The following is an 18,485-nucleotide window of genomic DNA, read 5'->3' as shown; positions in this document are numbered from 1 at the left end:
ATGTCTCCTTGATCGACAGTACTGACTGCTAAGCCTCATCGGTCTGATTTTTGTCTTTGTCCATTGCTTACTCGGCAGATAGATCTTCATCTTCTCCTTTCATCATCATTTACCCCACAATCACCACCACGTCCAGCTCCCCAGCAAAGATAGCTGAGGAGAGGAGAGTTTCAGGATCTCCATGATCTACCTCGATCGTCCGTCTCCGCCTCCTCGAACAGACGAGGCATTCTTCCTTTCTTGGAGTCCTGAGCTGTGTCGGATCCGGTATCGCTGTATATGAGGAGGATCTTCTAGTTTCCTTCGCAAACTCTGGGACGCCCATTCCTTTCTTCATTGTCAATAACTTTGTTCCAATTTTGCTTGCTTTCGTTGTCCTGGCCCCGTGGCATCTCGCATTTGCATTCAAGAGCATCGCCAGGGCTGCAGGTCCAGCTCGCCGGCACTCAACCTTATATCCACTCTGGCTATCACCTCGGTACGCCTAAGTGGCCCTCCTTTCATCGCTTGAAAATCCGATTGCAGCAAGGTCTTCCCTCACCTCCCGGCTACCTCAATTCCCCTCCATCATCCCCGACACTTCCCTAGCTGCCGCCGCGTTGCCGACCATGTTCGCAGCTGCCCAACCCATGGGTCACTTCTCCCTCCAGCACATGAAGATGGCGGGCATGACTCTGGCGACGGTTCAAATGGAGCTGGAGAAACACAAAATGATGCCAGTGGTGCTGATCGAAGCGTATCTAGACGTCTTGAACAAGTGAGTTTATGCAATCATCTGAGAAACAGCTGCACTCCAGCTAATCATGAGGTCTAGATTAGTGGAACCACTCGCCATCGTCCAAGGAATGATGGGTCTCAGAACTTGGCTTGGTGAAGTCCAAGTACTCATCGCAAAGCTCAAGCAGAGGGTTTTCAGCGGTATGCCCCTGTGAGCAGCTTTTGCGTCTGAAATCTCAAGGCTACTACTGTGTAGCTTACGCAGCGTCTTGATAGGAATATGAGAGAACGCACAGTTATCACCTGGTATTCCGCTCGGTGGAGAGAGCTGAGAGGAGGAGCGGTGAGTGACGGCTCTCCATGCTAGCTCACCATTTGATCAGTGTGATATGGGCAGGCCAGAGGCACAGATTGTTCTGATGTCCCTTGGCGAGATTGCCATGTACTGAGGCGTACTGTGGTGTCACAAATCACCCCATTCCAATCCCACGGCACTGCATGATCTACACTCCTCAAGCCTGGAGCTACATACCTGGCAGCGCTTTCATAGCATAGCATCCAAGTCCCCTTGTTGTACGCATCTAGATGCATTGACTCTTGTTCACTCTACAGTATTGCTCTAACATCTTCCGCCACGCCACTTTCGAAGCAGCTGTTTTTGCCACTTGAAATTGAGGAAAGCACACTTCTTTCTCGCCATTCAACTCATTCCTCTTGACATTCAACGAGCTCTTCAAGACATGCTCCTCGCAAACTATGGTTCGGATTCCGGATCAGATTCTGAATCAGAAGCTGGTCCATCGAAAGTTGTCCGAAATTCTCAACCTGCGAAAGTTCCCGTGACTGTCAAAGCCTCCCCTGCTCCTTCGAAACCCGTTGTTAAAGGCAAGAGCAAAGGTCCGATCAAAATCACCTTGGATCTACCCAAGGCTAATGCGATAGGCGGGACAGATGTAGAGGATGAGGATGACGGTTTATCACGTCAACGCGGGAGAGTCAGTCCGGACGACGAGGGTAGAGAAGTGAAGAAGCCAAAGATTCAAGGAAAGGGAAGGTTAGCCGGATGCGCGCTGTCACATGGATATCAAGCTGACACGCTTTGTAGTTCTGCATTACTTGGAATGCTGCCCCCTCCGAAGAGAAAGATCTTACCGAAGGTAGAAGGCAAATCTAGTCTATCAGTCAACAAATCCATGGCCGTGAACAGGCCTCCGCCACCTCCTGGAATGGAGGATCTCGACTTGTCTGGCTTTGCAAAGGAAGATGACGGAGATGCTCATGGACCCGCGCCAAAGTCTGGATTCTTGTTACCTTCCTCTATTGCGAGAGGGAAAGCAAAGGCGGAGAAGGAGAAGGAGAAGGCCCCAGAACCAGTCGTGGATCTTTTCGGCCTGAGTGAGTCATGGCAGAAGGTATAATACATTGACTATACTTCCAGGCGAGCCCTCAGTCTCCTCTTCGACACCCTCCATAGCCACCACTTTCCTTATCACTTCAGCTCCGAGTGTCCCTGACTTTGTACCTCCTGAACCGACTCTTAACGATCCATATCCAGGATACTATCAACTTCCCTCTGGCCAATGGGCAGCGTACGACGAGGAATACTACACCTCATTCTTCTCCAAGGAGGGCGGAGAAAAACACAGACTACAAGGAGACAGAAGAGAGGACGATGGGCAAGTCGGAAAACACTGGGACGAATACAATTCCAGAGGTGCCGATGTTCTTGAGATCGATGTCGCTCAAGGTTTGGCGGAGGGCAGGGCAGAACAAGCCAGATTGGAGCAGCTCCAGAAACCCAAGACGGGCGATGATTTCGAGTACAAGGTCAGCTTCCTCCTTGAAGACGCATTGTTGACGTTCTTATAGGGATCGGTGGAAAAGACAAAGGGCCTCGCTGCGCAGCGTCATCAACTTACATCACTGCTCAGTACGGCTTACTCGCAGAGGCAGGAGGTGAGAGGCATCCTTGGCGGTCATCCCACTGACGCATGCTACAGCTGGAAGATCGGATCGCGGCGAATCAAAAGAGCATGCGGGCCGCGCGATCAAAGTATGGTGAGGGCATTTGTGATGGCTCTTGCTGACGCACTCGACAGGTTTCTAAACCTGTTGTCGCTTGAATCGTATACAATGTATTTCATTTTCCCCGTGATCCCGGATTGACACACTTTGACCCTTTTGGCTATCGCTACTACAAATTGATTGTGAAAAGAACTACATTCGATCCATTTCGAATCCTGCACGCTCCTTGACGACTCCCCATATCCTCTTTCTTGCCCTTGCCACATCCGCCACTCGATCCCTAGCCTCTTCTAATCGCTCCTTGTATTCCATACAATCGGCCAACAGCTCTGCAACTCGTTCCAGCGCATCGTCCACAGCTCGACATTGTGCAGCCATGTCAAGATTGTACTTGATAGTCCTCGGTCGACCAGGATGGGAGGCCGAAAAAGCCATACCTGGTGCGTTCGCAGCCGGTTCAGCCATGATGGTAATACCGTCAGGACAGGTGAATAGTCTTTGAACGGGCGTGGCAGTGACGATGGGTTCAGGCACTCCATTGACTGGCGCTGCGGTACCCGGTTTCGTCGCGGCGTATTTGATAGTCGGTGCAGGGACAGCCATGAGCAGTTCTTGTGTGACCCGCCAGAGATTGTCTACGTCTGTGACGTGAGGTAGAGGTGGGATCTGTTCGTTTCGATCCGGAGCAGCAACGCTCGCTGCTCTCGACGAGGATGAGGGTCCGGCGATAGCATTGTTGGACGTCTCGTCACTATCGACCTCTACCTCTGAATGACCATTCGGTTGTTCGTGATTGCTATTACTCTCTGCGACCTTGGCTACTTGAACATCTCTGTCTCTCAGGCGGAGGATCTCTCGTAGACGTCCACAAGCCTGCATGAGACCCTTTTCACCTTCGAGCAGCTCCTGAGTCGTTCCCTGTAGACCATTTTCGACCGTATCATCCTCGAGTGAATGGCGCATGGCCGGGCTGAGCATAATATCGACGTAGCTCTGAGGCAAAGCGAGCATCGGGGCGAGTTTCCCCGTTGATAATGGCGGACTTGGACTTTTGAGATGAGGCAGGACCCATTCAGAATCCTCCTCGCGTTTCCGTTTTCTCTTTTCTCTCCTGGTCTCCGCTCGCAGAATGTTTGCTGGCGGAGCTACGCCGACTTCGGCCGCTGCTTCTGGGAGGAAACACTCCATACACGCTTTCATCCGTTTCCGAACTCGATAGTCAACTTTGACGGCTTCGTAAGATGGTGCCCAGGCGTACATTTTCCCACGACGAGCGAATCTAGATGAGATGATCTTCTTTTTACCGGAATTTGATGGGACATTGTCGGCAAAAGGGAGGTCGGATGCTGAGCTGCTGGTAGATGATGAGGATGGAGATGCAGGGGAATCATAGTAGGTGTGCTGATCCATGGATGGGAGAGGTCTGGAGCAAGGATAAGCTGAGACCTGAAGGTCGTTGCGCGCTCACTCACAACAGCGTTTTCGGATCGACGGGCTTGTTCGCGTCTCTCGGACGACCCGAGGTTCGATAGTGGAAGGATTGAGGGTTTTGAGTTTGAGGGTACCATTTTGGAGTCGGCATGATGGACCAGGTGCAGCGCGGCGCGGGGTCTAGGCGCCTGGGGCTCTTGTTAGCTCGTGGAACGCGTTTTGGAGCCCGAAATGACACGCCAAATGAAGAGGGGGGGGGGGGGGGGGGGGCGAAATTTCAGTCACAAAGGGTTGTAGTCTGTCTCCTGCGAGCAGGAATCCTACATATGCTTGTCTATTGTGTTTTGATATAATCATTAAAGGGATTAAAGGGATGGGGGATAGAAGAGAATGGATGCGTATGAAGGCACAACACTCACTTGTTAGATCGGCTACGGATCGCTGGGAATGACGTTTGATTTGCCCTGTCTTAAAGGCATCAGTACAAATCAAGGCGGCACGGACATGTAGAGCGAATTGATAGTACTATCAGCAGCTATAGGCTATAGGTTGTCGTCTGCGTTGCGTGAATCCCTGAGGGCAGCAACTCCAACGAGCGATTCTGAAAATGGAAATCCTCTAGGTAGTGGAAAAGGAGGGGGTTTTGGCGAAGTGAAGAGGTGCAACACTCACACGATGTTCTACATGTGCCAGACAGAGCCAAGAGACGCCCTTTCTCAATTGCACCACTTGGGTTGCTGCGAGACCACTGGCGGGCTTGAGTTGACGCTTCAGTGAGAAGGTGCGAGTCAAGAGATAGAGTGACGAAGAAGCACAATGAACAACAGGCAGTTTGCCAAATGTGGGGTCTCCAGACTACTATTGATCCTTCTAATTGCCGATGACAATTCACCGAGTGTGGCACACGAGGCTATTGGGACATGCATGTGTGGCTCCCACTTTGTACCTGGTTTGACATGAACGGTATAGAAACAATATTGAAATATCCAGAGACGCTGACTCCCTCGTCCTTCTCTAACACGGCTTGGCCCAAGTCTTGGTGTTTTGCTGGCAAAACGTCAGCCAAACGTAGTCATCACTAGGCATAGCACCACTTACCGATGCGTGGTCTTTGTCGATACCATCTGACCTGTCCTCTGATCCAGGACCAGTGCTTCGCCTGACCTTGTTGGCAGTAGACATGGAGAGAGAAGGACCCTGGTCCGAGAGGAGCTGCTCAGTCCTAAGGCTGGCTCAGCAGAGTTCAACATGAGCCAAGACTTACACTTGCACAATGTCCTCGATCAGCTTTCGGGCCAAATCACCCGAGAGGGACTCTCGAACAACGACTCGGAGAATCTCCGTGTCATCGCACGAGGGCGGAAGAGGGTAGCTGACGGATTATGAGTATTAATGCGACCAATGTGACCCACTTTGGTACAATCCAGCCTAGACCTCGAAGTTGCAACTGGATCCAAGATTGCTTGATACCAGGGTTTTCAGCCTTGAACTGGTCGCTGAATCGGAACGACACGACGGGCAGACCCTCGAGGTAGTGTTCAGGCCCATCAATAGCTGGGGTCTTCTTTTCGACGTGACCAATGACTTGAGAAATCTTTTCTCCAACGCTCTGGCTAGGGGCGGCCTTGGGGATGTGAACGTTGGACACGCAAGTGTACCAGCCGGTACCTTCGAGAGCTCGAGAGATGAGACGAGCCTTGGACAAGTTGTTGACCATGATCCGGCGGTAACCATCGAAACCAAGGTTCAAGACTGTACGGTGGGATCAACGGAGTGATATGTATGGTACTTACAGTTGAACATTTGGGCGAGGATAGGGTGCGCAGGTCGACTGAAGTTGAGGTTGAATGAGTAGTCGGTCTGTCAAATATCAGCGTTGAATTTTGCCGAGTCTTTGGCTCACCGCTCCGAGGTAGTGAAGCTCAAAGATGAGCTCCTTGGGAAGGTAGTCGGCACCACGCCAGATGATCCAACCGACACCGACAGTGCTCATGCCGTACTTGTGTCCAGAGGTATTGATACTGGACAATGATCAGACTACAATCACTGCAAAGGTCTCACCTGTGAACCCTGGGGAGCTTAAAGTCCCAAGTCAAGTGGGGGTAAACGAATGGCCTGAAATTCTTTGTGTCAGGAGACCTTTTGTCGAGAGGTTAAAAAACACCTGCACTCACGCCACGAATCCACCGGAGGCAGCATCGACATGGATGGGCACATAGTTGCCCGTCTCGGCCTCGTACTTGTCCAACTCGTCAGACATCTCCTGGACAGATTCAAACGTTCCAGTGTAGGTGGATCCCATGATACTGACAGATAATTGAGTATGAGCGAGCTGGCTTCCGGAGTGCAGCAAACTTGTCACTCACACAAAGATACCGATGGTATTCTCATCCACGTACTTCATGGCGTCCTTGGCAGACATGGCATAGTTGCTTTCCTTGGTGACGGGGACGAGTCTAGCTTCGACTTCGAAGTACCTGGCGAACTTTTCAAGAGCGACTTGAGCTTCGGCACCCATGACGATGTTGGGACCAGGGTTGTGAATGTCTTTACCCTTGGCCTTCATTCTCTCTTGCCATTTTCGCTTGAGAGCCATTCCTCCAAGCATGATAGCTTCGGAAGATCCAGTGGTGGCCGTTCCCATGGCCTTGTTCTCGGGTGGAGCGTGCCACAAGTGAGAGATCATCGACTAGGCGGGGGCGGTCTTAGCGATACCTCGCTAAGCATGGCGTGGTTGGGCTCACAACGCATCTCTCGTGGATTTCTTGGGCAGCAGGGTACTCGTCTTGGTCGACAAGATTCTAAACAGGCATTAGGCGGACTAGAATCATCACAGATGTTCCCTCACCTTGTTGAGGTTTTCCATCATGAGTGTTCTAGCCTCATCAGGTGCCCACGTGTTGACGAATCTGTTTCATCAGAGATCTGAATGAAAATGTCATCGAAGAGGCTCACGAAGCAAGATTCATGCTGGGGTTCCCATCTAGATTTTTCGTATCGTCAGTCTCAACCCTCTCTATAAGCCTCTAGGGACTCTCACCCAACATCAACTCGTCATGGAGGATCTGGTAGACGACCTTTCCATCCGCACCCTTGTCAGGCAGGCGGTATTTGGGCAACTCGGTCTCCACATCGTACCTCGACAAGAATGGGTTGTCGTGGAGGTCGTGTCTGTCAAACATACGTCAGTCCACGTCTTCCCGCAGTTCCCCTTCTCGGTCGCATCTCCTCACTCACCTGGCGGAAGTGTGCTTGTGCGCAGGGTGATCCCTTGAAGCTGCAATGAGCTTGTCAGCGTCTACGTGTCGACCCAATGCCATGGTGCGGGTGGAGATGAGATGAGATATGTGCCGTGGGCGTGGAGAAGAAGAGAAGAGGACCGATGTGTGTATTCTTTATATAGCCAACCAATTCACCAAAAGTCATAAGGAGCCAACGTTTGCTTTCTGGCCCTCCTGGCCTGTGCTTCGTTACGTCACTGCAAATCCGCGGTTCCGTCCCTATTTTTAGAGACGACGTGGATTCAAATTCATCGGCCAGGCACATCACACACACACACCGGGAGGCCAACGTGGCAAGTTGGATTGGATGTGCGCATTGCATGGATGGGGCATATTTGCAGCTCACAGCTCGATGTATGAAAGTGGGCGGGGAGGACAGTGGTATGGGTCGGGCTACACCAACTCATCCCTCGCCTTTCGCAGTGTCACAGTCTCTGTCTGTCTGCTATTGAGATTTGGATCTGGTATCAAGCCACAAAGGACCCCTCCCGATGATGGCATAGACCACGAGGGCAGAAATAGCTACGGTGATGGTGGATCAGAATTCGGGGCTTTTTTTCCACCCAGCTCCCATCTGTGGTGGCGAGGGGGCGGGGTGAAGGCAGCGGGGAGCGAGGGCTGGGGATCAGCAGCAGCTGATGTGCCTGAGTCAACTCGCTCCGTTCACACACGAAAGAGAGGAGAGCCAGCTCTTGGAATCGATCACGATCCTCGTGGTTCCTGGGATAGGCGATTCCAGGTTGACTCGATCATGTGTCGGTGGTATGCAATGACCGATTTTGCAATACAGTGGCAGGTCACTCTCTCGATAGCAATAGGGTGATCCTCTCACTCTCGTCAGACCCATCGAGCTCTGAGAATCCCTTCGTTGAATTGTCGCCTGCGAGGCCAACAGCGAAACAGCTGTACCATGATGATGACGGAAGCAAAACGTCGTTTCGAAACCCGCACCTCCACAAGTGAGCCGGCCATGCAGGTTCAACCTAGCAAATGAGCGTGATGTCGGATCTATTCTGAGGTGACATTGTGCGCAACCTTGACAGACTCATTTCAAAGGACTACTTATCATGGCAGCCTTCCCTCAGACGTTCACCTCTACAGTGTCGCACTGGCAAGCCACAGTACGGTACAATCGCAATCTCGCAGCATCGCTGACTTGTCGTCTTCAGAATCGCGGTCCAGATGCACTATATGGGCACGGTAAGACAGATTCCCTTCCGACAGGGGTTGTGGACTATGTGATCATTGGCGCTGGACTTTCTGGTGAGCTGACAGTCTCACATTGAGATCCGGCTCACGCTGTCCAGGTGCCAGTCTCGCTTATCACCTCTCCAGACCTGGTGTATGTGACGACAAGCGGATCGTCGTTTTGGAGGGCAAAGATGTGGCATCAGGAGCCAGTGAGTTGTACCGTCCATCCTGAAGTTGACGTTAATGCAAGCTGGACGAAATGGAGGACACATTGCCCCTTATTCCTTCGCTTCTCTTTCCGGTTTTACCCGTCCATTGGAGGCTGGAGGAAGTGGACTAACGATGGACGATGCGCTCGATATAATGAAGATGGAAGTCAGAAATCTGGACCTAGTCACGGAGATTGTCATGCGCGAGAAATGGGACGTGGACCTGTGGAGAGGCGAAAAGCTAGAAGGTGCGTCCAATACCCACCATTGCGGCTCACATCACAGTGGTCGATACCCTTGAAGAGAAGGAGGTGATGGACACATCCTATGAAGTATGGATCGAGGCATTGAAAACACGGCGTGACGTCCCAGATTGGGACTGGGTGACGGATGAGGCAGAGGCAAATCGAGTGAGTTTGTCAGTCGGACACAGTAGGGGAAATTGATCGACACCAGGTATCCCGACATCCCAAGGCCATAGCATTCTCAAGGGGCAAAGCAGGGTCGGTCCATTCGCACAAGCTCTGTACGGCATTCATGAAGAGCGCCTTGGCTTCGGGCCGAGTGGACCTGTTCTCATGGTGTCCAGTGCAAAGTATCGACAAAGGACCTAACGAAGGTTGGAACGTCCAATGTCATGAACGAGGTGTCGTCCGTGCCAACGAGGTGATAGTATGCACCAACGGATACACTCGTAATCTATTCAAGAATCACCCAATCTCGGACCAGTGAGTTGATGCCCTCCTTCACCCTCTGGCATGTTCTTCTCACACACTCAGCTTATCACCGTACCGTGGACACGCAACGCAGGTCACTCCGACCCTGCCTTACTCTGGCCCAGGAGCTCTGAAACACACACTATGTATCGAGAACGGACCTTATCTCATCTTCACTCCCTCATCAGGATGGGTCTTTGGTGTCGGATACGCCGATATAATCCGACAGAAAGCGGGCACCCATGACGATGTCATGGGAGCAACGGATGATGGTATCGTACCGGAGGGGATCAAGCAGTGTACGTCAGCCTAAATGACCACGCTGATGCCCGATGGCAGGGCTCGCATCGTACTGTAAGGAGGAGTTCGAGGGCTGGGGCGAGGAGGCTCCCGGAGAAGGAGCCCAGCGGTTCTGGAGTGGCATCCAATGTGCGTCAAGAGATAGATTACCGCTTGTTGGGCAGGTTCCCGGCTCACCGGGCCTGTGGGTCAATGTGGGGCATCACGGTGAGTGGCCCGGCGCGACATTGACTGTCAGCGAAGAGGCAGTGGGCGTATGGGAGCCATCAGATCCGGTCATGACCTGACGTCCACTGACCCCACGTCACTCAGGTCACGGGATGGGCCGAATCACATTCATCAACAAGTGCTTGGCTCATACCTTGCTGACCGGCAAATGGCACTCAATGTTACCGAAGTGCTTGGAGATCACGGAGGAGAGGTTGGAGAGGGCGAAGGTGAGGTCCACATGTGCCGTGGCATTGTACGGAGCGGACTCGAGTTTGTGAGTCCATGCTTTGCGATGCATGGCTGTACGGGAGCATTTCAGCTACGTTTGCGGAACGATGTATTCTGGCTTCGATGGAGTATTCGCTGTCAGACCGATGCAGAATCATTTAATCGTCTAGGCATTCTTCTCCCGTCCAACAATGTCGCTCTGGGACGTTCATTGTTTCCAGCTCTTGGCGACATCCGCCAAAGATACCTTCTCAAAACCTTTGACATTGAATTCCGGCTCATAGTTCCATTTATCATTCGTCCAAGCTCGACGATAGGCAGCTGAACCGGGACCGATCGGAGGGTTGCTCTTGAGTGCACTCGCATCGGCGTCGGTATAGTCTTTGACGGTAGGTTTTGAGCCATTCACTTGAGTGAGGGCGTCGATCACTTCATCTCCCAATGGCCAATGATCGACCAGCGTGAACGCTTTGTCTTTGAGTGATTCCGGGGATTGCAATACGATCTGAGCGATACCTTCGGCGAGGTAGGGAATGGTACTGGGCGAGAAAAGGGGGTGCGTCAGTCAGGAAAGCACAGGACGTATTATTAACTCACGTTATGGGGATCTTGTGTTTGAGCTGAGCTTCGTTCGCTTGGACAGTGTTAGTGTTGACGTTTGTGCCTACAAATCTGCGAACGGGACGAAGAGAGTCAGTGGTGCGCTACGCTCCCTCGCACGCTCGCTCGCTCGCTCACTCACCCAAGGGCAAAGAACATTTGATCAAAGATTCCGGTGTTGACCATGGTCGTCGAGATGCCTAATTCCGTCGCTCGTGTCTTGGGAGCTATACGAGTTTCAAATATCTTAGCCTGGATAGGGTTATCGGCCAAGTCTTCAGGGATCCACGAATGACCATAATACGCTGGGATGAGGGTGACAAAGTCGGGAGATTTGGCAAGAGCATTGACGAGTGGGACTTGGAGTGGGACTTGCATAGGGCCGAGGGCAGAACTAACGGAAGAAGATGAGCTATGTCAGCTCGATCTAGCGTGAAGAGGTAAAAACAGCCAGACTCACACAATGACATTGAGACCTTTGATGGCCGGTGCGATATCGTCTACCTCTTTCTCCAATTCAATTTCCCTCACGTTGACAGAGTCTGGGACTTGAGCTTTGGGAGGTGATCCAGGTCGATGAAGGAGGACAAGAGCAATCTTGCCTTCATTGTGATACTTGAGAAGGGCAGATACGACAGCAGATCCCACACGTCCATTGGGAGCGAGGACTCCGACGGTATGAGTTGACATGGTTCGATAGTGGGCGAGATGAGTCAAGCGAGGTGGAGCAAGGAGAGATGATCTGATGTAGGCTGTTGACACGAGATGGTTCCTGAGAATGGACTGGGATGATGTGATGGAATGTTTCAAGATCATGTCCCGCAGGATGCCTCTTTATAATGATTTTCCATGCAGCTCCAATATATACATTTTTTTGCTGCCCTCCACCCGCCATCACGAGATCCATAATAGAGATAGATCTGTGTGTCACCTGATCAAATGCCGTTCCCTCGGCCGGCCATCTTCCCCCCCTCCCTCGGCACTCGGTACTCGGTCGTTGTTTGATTTAAGCCGGCGGGCAAGCATGCGAATGGCGATCATGGAATGGACGTATCGAAACGGTCGTGGCCTGTAAATGGTATCAAACTGAGTGTCCCAGGTCTTGTGGACCAGCCAGAACATGGGTGGTAGACTAATGCCATGTCCCCTCCGAGAGCGAAGACACATCTGATCGCTCTCAAGCCCTTTGTGAGGAAAATCCAGTCCACTTGAATTTAATCGGCACATCTCGGCCAATCTGCCAGCGAAGAAACGCAGCTGATTTCCCTGGCTGGTCAATCTACTCGGCTCCCTAGACCCTCTCCCAGGTCCGTCCCTACACTACCAGACGGCCTAGACCTAAACCGATCATGACTGGCCTCACACGTCAGTCATCTGGCCCGACATCGACAGGTCCCTGTAGGAACGCACCGATTCCAATGGCTACCGTGAATTGCGCACTTCTAGGAGCGCCCCTCGGGCGAACCTTGGCAAATGCACCTTGGTCATAGCCTTGGTAGATCGCGTAAGAACCTATCCCGGTGAACGTCGCTGCGCCTGTGAGACGACATGCGCTGAACGGTGCCAGTCAGATCAGAACGAATCGTATTCGCAGAGTACAGATGATTACTCACGTGCAGTCTTTCCATTCTGGTTGCTTCTGACCATGATCATCGGAGGTAGACATACTGGGGGACGTCTCATTGGAGGAGGTGGTCGCTGCTGAGCTGGATTGACTGATCGCTCCGGAGCTCATTATGAGCGGATAGCAATCTTTCAGGAGATGCGCCTTGCAAGGCAGCAAATCCTTTGGTCTCGCGAAATTTTGCTTCCGCTGTACGTCACTTGAAAATACCGGATGCAAATGTGGTCGTTGCCGCCCTCATGGCAGCCGTTGTTTGGTCCTGAATCGACGTTCAGCCTGAACATCTTTGCGATAATCAACACCTAGGGATGTGATCGCCACAGAACCGCCCTCGACGACTGCAATCTCGATGCAAACACTCGCCCGCCCGCGATGAAGCTCGATCGGCCCAACCTCTTCACCCTTGCCATCCTGTCGAATGTATCCGCCGCTCTGTTGACTGGTCGCCTCTCAGATTCTGACACAAGCTCTGGAAGATCTCCTTGGCCCTGGCCTGGTACGTCTGACCCTCAACCCGACCTTCCTGGCAGATACGTCTCCTTCCAGGACCTACACCGCTGTCCAAGTCTGACACCGAAAGATGATACTCCCTCATCGGCTAAAGACGTGTAAGCGGAGCGAATCGAAGCCCGGCTAGCTGGAGGCTGACTCCAGTTCTTAGACGCCCTGACGATATCAAAGTCATCATGGCCATTGGAGACTCCATTACCGTTGGATTTCTGGCCAGACCAACAAGTTCATCATCATCCATCCTGTCTATCAAAGAATGGAGAGGGTTGTCGTACCCTATAGGAGGAGACGAAGGGGCCATCACACTGCCTAATATCCTTTCAAGGTGGTCGTTAACGACCGGGCAATCGCACAGCTACATCTTTGACTCGAGACCAAAAGCGAACACACAGCATCCACTCGGTGTCCCGCCGGTCCCACCAAGTGTATCGGCCACATCCAACTGGCAGGACGACCTCTGGACATCGTACAAAGGGCTCAATGGGGCTGTCAGTGGCAGTACGAGCCTGTCACTCTACTCTCAAGTCAGGGGTGAGTCTTGGTCCCCGAGCCCACCGATATCCATATTTGTATTCTAACCCGCTCAGGGCAGACTACATCCTTCCTCGATTATCGAAAATGAATGTTTCAGACACAGAGTGGAAGTTTGTCAATGTGGGCATTGGAGCCAATGATATCGTAGGTTGAAGGACTCAGCGGCTCATCAGGATGAACTGATCACCATCCAGTGCGCTTTCTGCCTCGCCCGTGAGTCCTTAAAAGCTCCGTTTGCCTAACACGTCCTAGCCAATTCCACTTTACCGCTAGTCGGTTCACCGGAAGAATTTGCAGAGGGGATTAAAGATGCAGTGGATCTGCTACGGAAACATGTTCGTGAGTTGTCGATCTCAACTCTTCGTCTCATCGTCTGACCGTATCCTCCTAGCTCGCCTGATCGTCAACATCAGTACGTATATTTCCGCCGTCGTGTCCCTGTCACCATCTCGCTGACTGCTCCCAGTTGGCCTATTCAAAGTATCGTCGCTGTACGCATTGACTCTGAAGAACCCTTACTGGCGAGTTGCATTCTTGACCCGATCGCACAGGGGACCTGCAGCTGATAATCTTTCTAGCAAATCCATATTTCTCCCCCCGGCACTACCTCATCTCCCGTTGGAATGCAACTGTGCGCTCTTACCTGGCCCCGTCGGTGACTATACCCGACGCAGGATGGACGATATGAGTGAAGCATACGATTCAGCCGTCCTACAAGTCATCAAGGATTGGCAACAGGAAAGTGATAGAGAATTTGGAGTCATGTGGTGAGAGCCGTTGCCTGTGTCCTTTCCGTTTTACCCTAAGACTTGCTCTCTAGGCAACCGGGCTCCTTTATCGACCTTGAATCTTGGCCAATCGAGGCTCTATCACCTATCGACTGTTTTCATCCTTCTGAAGCGGCTCATCAACGTGTCGCAGCAGGTCTATGGAACAGGCTGACAATGGGTCTGGTGAGCTGAACTCGGTGGGTAAGTCCTCATGCTGACTCGTTGTGCAGGAGACTAAATCACGTCCTATACGATGGACGGAAGAGGTGTCTGTGAGATGTTTAGAAGATGACGATCGGTTTGGACTGGGCATTTAGCACTCTGTAGTTGTAATATTCTGTCATTGTTGTATGTAAATGTCGTACCATTGAATGAATCACAAAGACGACGGCGTAAACGCTGGATCACTGGCGATCGTTGACGAACAGACGCAACTCCTCTGGCGCGTACATCCTCTGTTCATCGATCACCCATCCACGTCATGCGCAGCGGCGTCACATCGATACTGGGTACACCCGCTGCCCGATCGCATCATCCTACTATCACGTCCCCACACCCAAGGTTTCGGCCGAAAGGCTGACTCCTTCTGCTCCTCCTCCTCTTCCTCCTCCTCCTCCCCGGCCTCCTCCACCTCCTCTTCTCTCTCCTCTGAGTCCGAGAATGCTCGAGGGGCCGCCTCCAGTCTGCTCTGCGTTGTCACAGCGTCTTATTTGCTCGACCGGCGCACAAACTGCTCGAATGAGAATGCATCTTTGTATATAGGACCATTCGAGAAGGATTCAACTGGCATGCATCATACCCGGAGGACACCATTGCCCCGGAAGCAACCCTATTGCTGCTGCTGCTGCGAGTCACACTTTACTCATCCGCTGCACAGCACCCCGCCGCAGCGCAAGCAACGAACGCATACGTGAGTGTAAAAATAATCGAGAAATTACAAAAAACATTGGAGGAGTGAAGAGTGGCAGGCACCACGAGAGAGAGTGGTGTCGCTCCACTCACGGGAAGGCCTCTCATTTTCTGGCTGGCTGGCCATTCCTCGTTGATCTTTTGCACTTCAATCACACACACACACTTCGTGACAAGATGAAAGGACTCGACGATGGAGATTCGTCGACTGACTCTCTGTTACCAAAGTACACGGATGAGAAAAAACTAGAAGACGTCGAGAGTCGACCTGCTAGCCCTCTGCTCGCTCCCGCCGCTGCGCAGGCGAATGGAGCTCTCGGTGGTCCCGCGACGACCCCTAGACGAAAAAATGCTCCATGGATGTTCAAAGCCATCATGTTCTGGTTCAGTCTCTGGGCAGGACTTCACGTCCTACGACGATTATCTGGTCCCAAGCACGAAGAACATGCCCATGGTTTTTGGCCATCCCCAGGTGATTTTTTGATCGTCGAACCCCAGGAAATGGAGTTCGATGTCGAGTTCTCGGAAATCCCTCGATTGGCTTATAAGGCTGACTTGGTGAGTCTCAATGTTCGAAAAGAACAATCCCTTGATGACTGACCCTCCATGTCCCTCTCGCAGATCGAAAGCCATGAATCGCCTTACTTCCGGATGGAGGAGGAGTTTGAAGTCGGGTACCACGCCCGAAGTGTGATGGTCTTCAAGGATTTGTCGAATCATGTCGGTCGTCGACACGCCCAAGGCAAGGCACTCGTCTTTGACATGCCTTCGGAGATTCCTGCTCAATTAGTCATCTCCAAGGACGACGTGGCATTCCCCACGGTCGTCATTGAGACTGATCAGGAAGAAGAGACGTTTGATGCTATCAAGTTTGATGAGGGATTCTCGACGTACACCATTCATGTGCCGGTGAGTTCCCCTCCAGCCCCTCGTCCTCGTCGTCGTGGTCTAGTTTCTCTTGCTTATTTCCGGCTCCGGGCCCCTTCCAGGAAGAAGCATTCGCCCACCTCATCAAGCTGAAACTCCCTCTCGAATTCGACCGGATCCCTCGCCTCGTGATCGATGACGAATCCTACGTGCCTATTCTGCTTGATGAGTCCGCGGCGGGTCTCCCCTTCTCTTCCTTGTCCATTCAATCGAGCGAGATCGACGAAGATGCTGTCCGAGGGCTCAACGCTGAGATCATCGACATTCACGTCACGAACGGTGATATCAAAGGTACCTTCAACATCACTAGAGGTATCAACCTCCATACCGTGACGGGAAACATTGATGCCGAGGTGATCGTATCGAGACATGCGAGATGTCACGGCAATCATTCAGAAGAGCACGAGAGGCCTCACCGTCCTCACCGTCGACATCACGACGACAACGACGTCGATGAGGAGGAGGAGGACCACCACAAGGACAAATCTCGATGGAGTTGGCTCTCGTTCTTTGACTCTGAGGAGAAGGCTGAGCATCACAAGCATAAACACGGCCACAAGCACAAGCACAAGCATGGTGATAAGCATGAACACAAGCACAAGCACCATGGAAAGCATGATCACAACAAGGAGCCACATGGACCTCACCCGCCTCACGGTCCTCCTCACGGTCCTCCTCATGACCCACCTCATGGCCCTCCCCATGGACCTCCCCATGGACCTCCCCATGGACCTCCCCATGGCCCACCTCGCGGCCCACATGGTCCACACCCTCATGGTCCCCCTCCTCCCTTTATCCGCGCTGAATCTTCCACTGGTGACGTCAAGCTCAAGATTTCTCAACCTTACGGACTCGGCACCTTTACCACCGCTTCGACCCACCGTGGCAATGTGGACATCGACGGTGCCGACAATTTCCGTGGATTGTTCAAGGCTGGTACCCATGTGGGTGACATCAAGATCACTGCGGATACAACACGTAACAAGACCCTCGAAGTAATCAAGAAAGTTGAAGAGGGACCTGGCGGATGGACCGTTGGTCTCGTCAAGAATTTCCACGAGGGTAACGAGACGGTCAAATATCCTCGCCAAGCCCACTTAGAGGAGATGTGAGTGAAGGGCGGTAGGCATCAGAGGCAGCTTTCAGACTGACCCTGCGTGCCAGGTACCGGTCAATGTACGCCGATGATGAGCCAAAGGAGCCCAAGGAGCCCAAGGAGCCTAAGGAGCCTAAGGAGCCTAAGGAGCCTAAGGAGCCAAAGGAGCCCAAAGAACCCAAGGGTCCAGATGGCCCTCGACCTCCTCACCGTGGACCCGAGCACCCTCACCCTCCGCCTCACGGGCCACATGGCCCTCACGGTCCACATGGTCCTCACGGTCCCCATGGACCTGAGAGACCTCACGGGCCTCCTCATTGGTTCAGTAAGCTCATCGCGAGGACTGATGTTGGCGATGTGACAGTTGCGTTCTAGGTCTCTCAGGGATAGGACATGAAACAATCTGTTTCTGGAGACGTTGATAGCAGTTACATAGCCGTACACCCGGAAGGTCCGGATGATGTTCAGCAGGTGTTTTTTTAGTTTGTAGACTGCCTTTTGCTGTGGGCAGGAGTTGTGTTGTTGAGTGAGAGAGAGATATGTATGCTGTTGAGGATGAATTGTCCTGCGCCTCTTTCCCCCCCACTCGTCGATGAGTCCCCACTGTTCCATGATTGGCTGATTGGCTGGTAATGTGTTCGGAGCGCGGACCGGGCAAAATGAGAAACGCAAGAGGGGCTGCTTTTACCCGAGGGAGGGCGCTGTATTCCGAATTCTCCCGGAGTCCCGCAAAAGGGTTAGCTGCTGCTGAAATGATGAAATGGACCAATAGGATTGCAGGATTTTGATTCCGTGCCCCCTCTACTAAAGGCTGATTGCGGCGGGATTTTCAGCAAAAAAGAAAATTGTGATGGGGGCACTGCGCGGCGCGCTTCATTTTTGTTATCTCTCGCTTGACTCGAAAGGGACATATAGATATCTGAGGTAGCTGCTGTGTTGTTCTCTCTCACTCTCTCTCCATTCCACAACTCACTCACACGACTTTCCCCTCAGATTCAAGACTCATCTCATTCTGTGAGTCAACACAAAGAGCAGCAACTATATATCAGACACTGACACGCCATCCTCCCTCCCCTGCTGCTACGCTACCTACTTGCTCTTATTTTCCCTCAAATCGTCATTTTTCGTCCGAAAAAAAATATAACCCCTCCTCCTCGCCCCCCTCACACCGCTCCACGCATCCCCGATCCTATAACACCTCGTTCTG

General features: G+C 52.3%; 11 protein-coding genes across 11 annotated transcripts; 6 read left to right on the top strand and 5 right to left on the bottom strand.

Moving 5' to 3' along the window:
• Positions 1-608: 608 nt before the first annotated feature.
• Positions 609-1,280, top strand: BD324DRAFT_682937 (hypothetical protein; the record flags this gene model as incomplete). The annotated part of the gene is made up of 4 exons (XM_022019170.1): positions 609-757; positions 815-928; positions 994-1,060; positions 1,101-1,280. 4 exons carry the CDS (start codon positions 609-611, stop codon positions 1,164-1,166), a joined length of 396 nt encoding a protein of 131 aa, XP_021869237.1. The 3' UTR covers positions 1,167-1,280.
• Positions 1,281-1,420: 140 nt separating this feature from the next.
• On the top strand, positions 1,421-2,872 carry BD324DRAFT_633635 (mitotic checkpoint regulator, MAD2B-interacting-domain-containing protein). The gene is made up of 6 exons (XM_022016639.1): positions 1,421-1,771; positions 1,823-2,112; positions 2,156-2,544; positions 2,587-2,673; positions 2,718-2,775; positions 2,817-2,872. The coding sequence occupies exons 1-6, from the start codon at positions 1,458-1,460 to the stop codon at positions 2,822-2,824; spliced, it is 1,146 nt and encodes a 381-aa protein (XP_021869236.1). The 5' UTR covers positions 1,421-1,457; the 3' UTR covers positions 2,825-2,872.
• A 62-nt stretch (positions 2,873-2,934) lies between these two features.
• Positions 2,935-4,324, bottom strand: BD324DRAFT_652738 (hypothetical protein; the record flags this gene model as incomplete). The annotated part of the gene is made up of 2 exons (XM_022018545.1): positions 2,935-4,165; positions 4,215-4,324. The coding sequence occupies 2 exons, from the start codon at positions 4,322-4,324 to the stop codon at positions 2,935-2,937; spliced, it is 1,341 nt and encodes a 446-aa protein (XP_021869235.1).
• Positions 4,325-5,074: 750 nt separating this feature from the next.
• Positions 5,075-7,674, bottom strand: BD324DRAFT_633628 (putative glutamate decarboxylase). The gene is made up of 14 exons (XM_022016638.1): positions 7,411-7,674; positions 7,214-7,344; positions 7,129-7,156; positions 7,022-7,082; positions 6,918-6,974; positions 6,540-6,862; positions 6,348-6,479; positions 6,235-6,288; positions 6,077-6,194; positions 5,967-6,033; positions 5,586-5,925; positions 5,438-5,545; positions 5,272-5,395; positions 5,075-5,220 (listed from the first exon to the last, which is right to left on the bottom strand). The coding sequence occupies exons 1-14, from the start codon at positions 7,491-7,493 to the stop codon at positions 5,188-5,190; spliced, it is 1,659 nt and encodes a 552-aa protein (XP_021869234.1). The 5' UTR covers positions 7,494-7,674; the 3' UTR covers positions 5,075-5,187.
• Positions 7,675-7,759: 85 nt separating this feature from the next.
• On the top strand, positions 7,760-8,422 carry BD324DRAFT_633626 (hypothetical protein; the record flags this gene model as incomplete). The annotated part of the gene is made up of 1 exon (XM_022016637.1): positions 7,760-8,422. A coding segment is annotated over one exon (513 nt), but the record flags the coding sequence as incomplete, so codon positions are not given.
• Positions 8,423-8,521: 99 nt separating this feature from the next.
• BD324DRAFT_652736 (FAD dependent oxidoreductase) lies at positions 8,522-10,157 on the top strand (the record flags this gene model as incomplete). The annotated part of the gene is made up of 9 exons (XM_022018544.1): positions 8,522-8,575; positions 8,624-8,717; positions 8,762-8,854; positions 8,896-9,102; positions 9,140-9,264; positions 9,311-9,582; positions 9,634-9,869; positions 9,910-10,054; positions 10,109-10,157. 9 exons carry the CDS (start codon positions 8,522-8,524, stop codon positions 10,155-10,157), a joined length of 1,275 nt encoding a protein of 424 aa, XP_021869232.1.
• Positions 10,158-10,516: 359 nt separating this feature from the next.
• Positions 10,517-11,598, bottom strand: BD324DRAFT_652735 (hypothetical protein; the record flags this gene model as incomplete). Its single annotated transcript, XM_022018543.1, has 4 exons — positions 10,517-10,847; positions 10,906-10,980; positions 11,051-11,302; positions 11,369-11,598. The coding sequence occupies 4 exons, from the start codon at positions 11,596-11,598 to the stop codon at positions 10,517-10,519; spliced, it is 888 nt and encodes a 295-aa protein (XP_021869231.1).
• Positions 11,599-12,223: 625 nt separating this feature from the next.
• On the bottom strand, positions 12,224-12,643 carry BD324DRAFT_652734 (hypothetical protein; the record flags this gene model as incomplete). The annotated part of the gene is made up of 3 exons (XM_022018542.1): positions 12,224-12,261; positions 12,319-12,461; positions 12,522-12,643. The coding sequence occupies 3 exons, from the start codon at positions 12,641-12,643 to the stop codon at positions 12,224-12,226; spliced, it is 303 nt and encodes a 100-aa protein (XP_021869230.1).
• Positions 12,644-12,777: 134 nt separating this feature from the next.
• Positions 12,778-15,114, top strand: BD324DRAFT_112149 (hypothetical protein). The gene is made up of 10 exons (XM_022011936.1): positions 12,778-13,140; positions 13,194-13,573; positions 13,635-13,720; positions 13,771-13,789; positions 13,829-13,915; positions 13,968-13,988; positions 14,043-14,097; positions 14,155-14,343; positions 14,397-14,529; positions 14,577-15,114. The coding sequence occupies exons 1-10, from the start codon at positions 12,905-12,907 to the stop codon at positions 14,661-14,663; spliced, it is 1,293 nt and encodes a 430-aa protein (XP_021869229.1). The 5' UTR covers positions 12,778-12,904; the 3' UTR covers positions 14,664-15,114.
• Position 15,115: 1 nt separating this feature from the next.
• BD324DRAFT_112778 (hypothetical protein) lies at positions 15,116-17,680 on the top strand. Its single transcript, XM_022011937.1, has 4 exons — positions 15,116-15,727; positions 15,885-16,164; positions 16,245-17,603; positions 17,654-17,680. Exons 1-3 carry the CDS (start codon positions 15,612-15,614, stop codon positions 17,292-17,294), a joined length of 1,446 nt encoding a protein of 481 aa, XP_021869228.1. The 5' UTR covers positions 15,116-15,611; the 3' UTR covers positions 17,295-17,603; positions 17,654-17,680.
• BD324DRAFT_112966 (hypothetical protein) lies at positions 17,240-18,112 on the bottom strand. Its single transcript, XM_022011938.1, has one exon. The coding sequence runs from the start codon at positions 17,888-17,890 to the stop codon at positions 17,354-17,356; it is 537 nt and encodes a 178-aa protein (XP_021869227.1). The 5' UTR covers positions 17,891-18,112; the 3' UTR covers positions 17,240-17,353.
• Positions 18,113-18,485: the final 373 nt, after the last annotated feature.

This window comes from Kockovaella imperatae (assembly GCF_002102565.1).
Source record: "Kockovaella imperatae strain NRRL Y-17943 chromosome Unknown BD324scaffold_12, whole genome shotgun sequence".
In the NCBI taxonomy this organism is placed as follows: Eukaryota; Fungi; Basidiomycota; class Tremellomycetes; order Tremellales; family Cuniculitremaceae; genus Kockovaella; species Kockovaella imperatae.
The sequence above is the reverse complement of the archived record's forward strand: the minus strand, read 5'-3'. Positions and strand labels throughout refer to the sequence as shown.

Coding starts and splice junctions, on each gene's coding strand:
- BD324DRAFT_112966 (XM_022011938.1), bottom strand. CDS start 17,890: ATGGAACAGTGGGGACTCATCGACGAGTGGGGGGGAAAGAGGCGCAGG.
- BD324DRAFT_633628 (XM_022016638.1), bottom strand. CDS start 7,493: ATGGCATTGGGTCGACACGTAGACGCTGACAAGCTCATTGCAGCTTCA. Junction 7,345..7,410: donor CACAAGCACACTTCCGCCAG/GTGAGTGAGGAG, acceptor TATGTTTGACAG/ACACGACCTCCACGACAACC. Junction 7,083..7,128: donor CCCAGCATGAATCTTGCTTC/GTGAGCCTCTTC, acceptor CTGATGAAACAG/ATTCGTCAACACGTGGGCAC.
- BD324DRAFT_112778 (XM_022011937.1), top strand. CDS start 15,612: ATGGATGTTCAAAGCCATCATGTTCTGGTTCAGTCTCTGGGCAGGACT. Junction 15,728..15,884: donor TGGTTTTTGGCCATCCCCAG/GTGATTTTTTGA, acceptor GCAGATCGAAAG/CCATGAATCGCCTTACTTCC. Junction 16,165..16,244: donor CGTACACCATTCATGTGCCG/GTGAGTTCCCCT, acceptor GGCCCCTTCCAG/GAAGAAGCATTCGCCCACCT.
- BD324DRAFT_633635 (XM_022016639.1), top strand. CDS start 1,458: ATGCTCCTCGCAAACTATGGTTCGGATTCCGGATCAGATTCTGAATCA. Junction 1,772..1,822: donor AAGATTCAAGGAAAGGGAAG/GTTAGCCGGATG, acceptor CACGCTTTGTAG/TTCTGCATTACTTGGAATGC. Junction 2,674..2,717: donor CTTACTCGCAGAGGCAGGAG/GTGAGAGGCATC, acceptor CGCATGCTACAG/CTGGAAGATCGGATCGCGGC.
- BD324DRAFT_112149 (XM_022011936.1), top strand. CDS start 12,905: ATGAAGCTCGATCGGCCCAACCTCTTCACCCTTGCCATCCTGTCGAAT. Junction 13,574..13,634: donor ACTCTACTCTCAAGTCAGGG/GTGAGTCTTGGT, acceptor CGCTCAGGGCAG/ACTACATCCTTCCTCGATTA. Junction 14,344..14,396: donor AGAGAATTTGGAGTCATGTG/GTGAGAGCCGTT, acceptor CTTGCTCTCTAG/GCAACCGGGCTCCTTTATCG.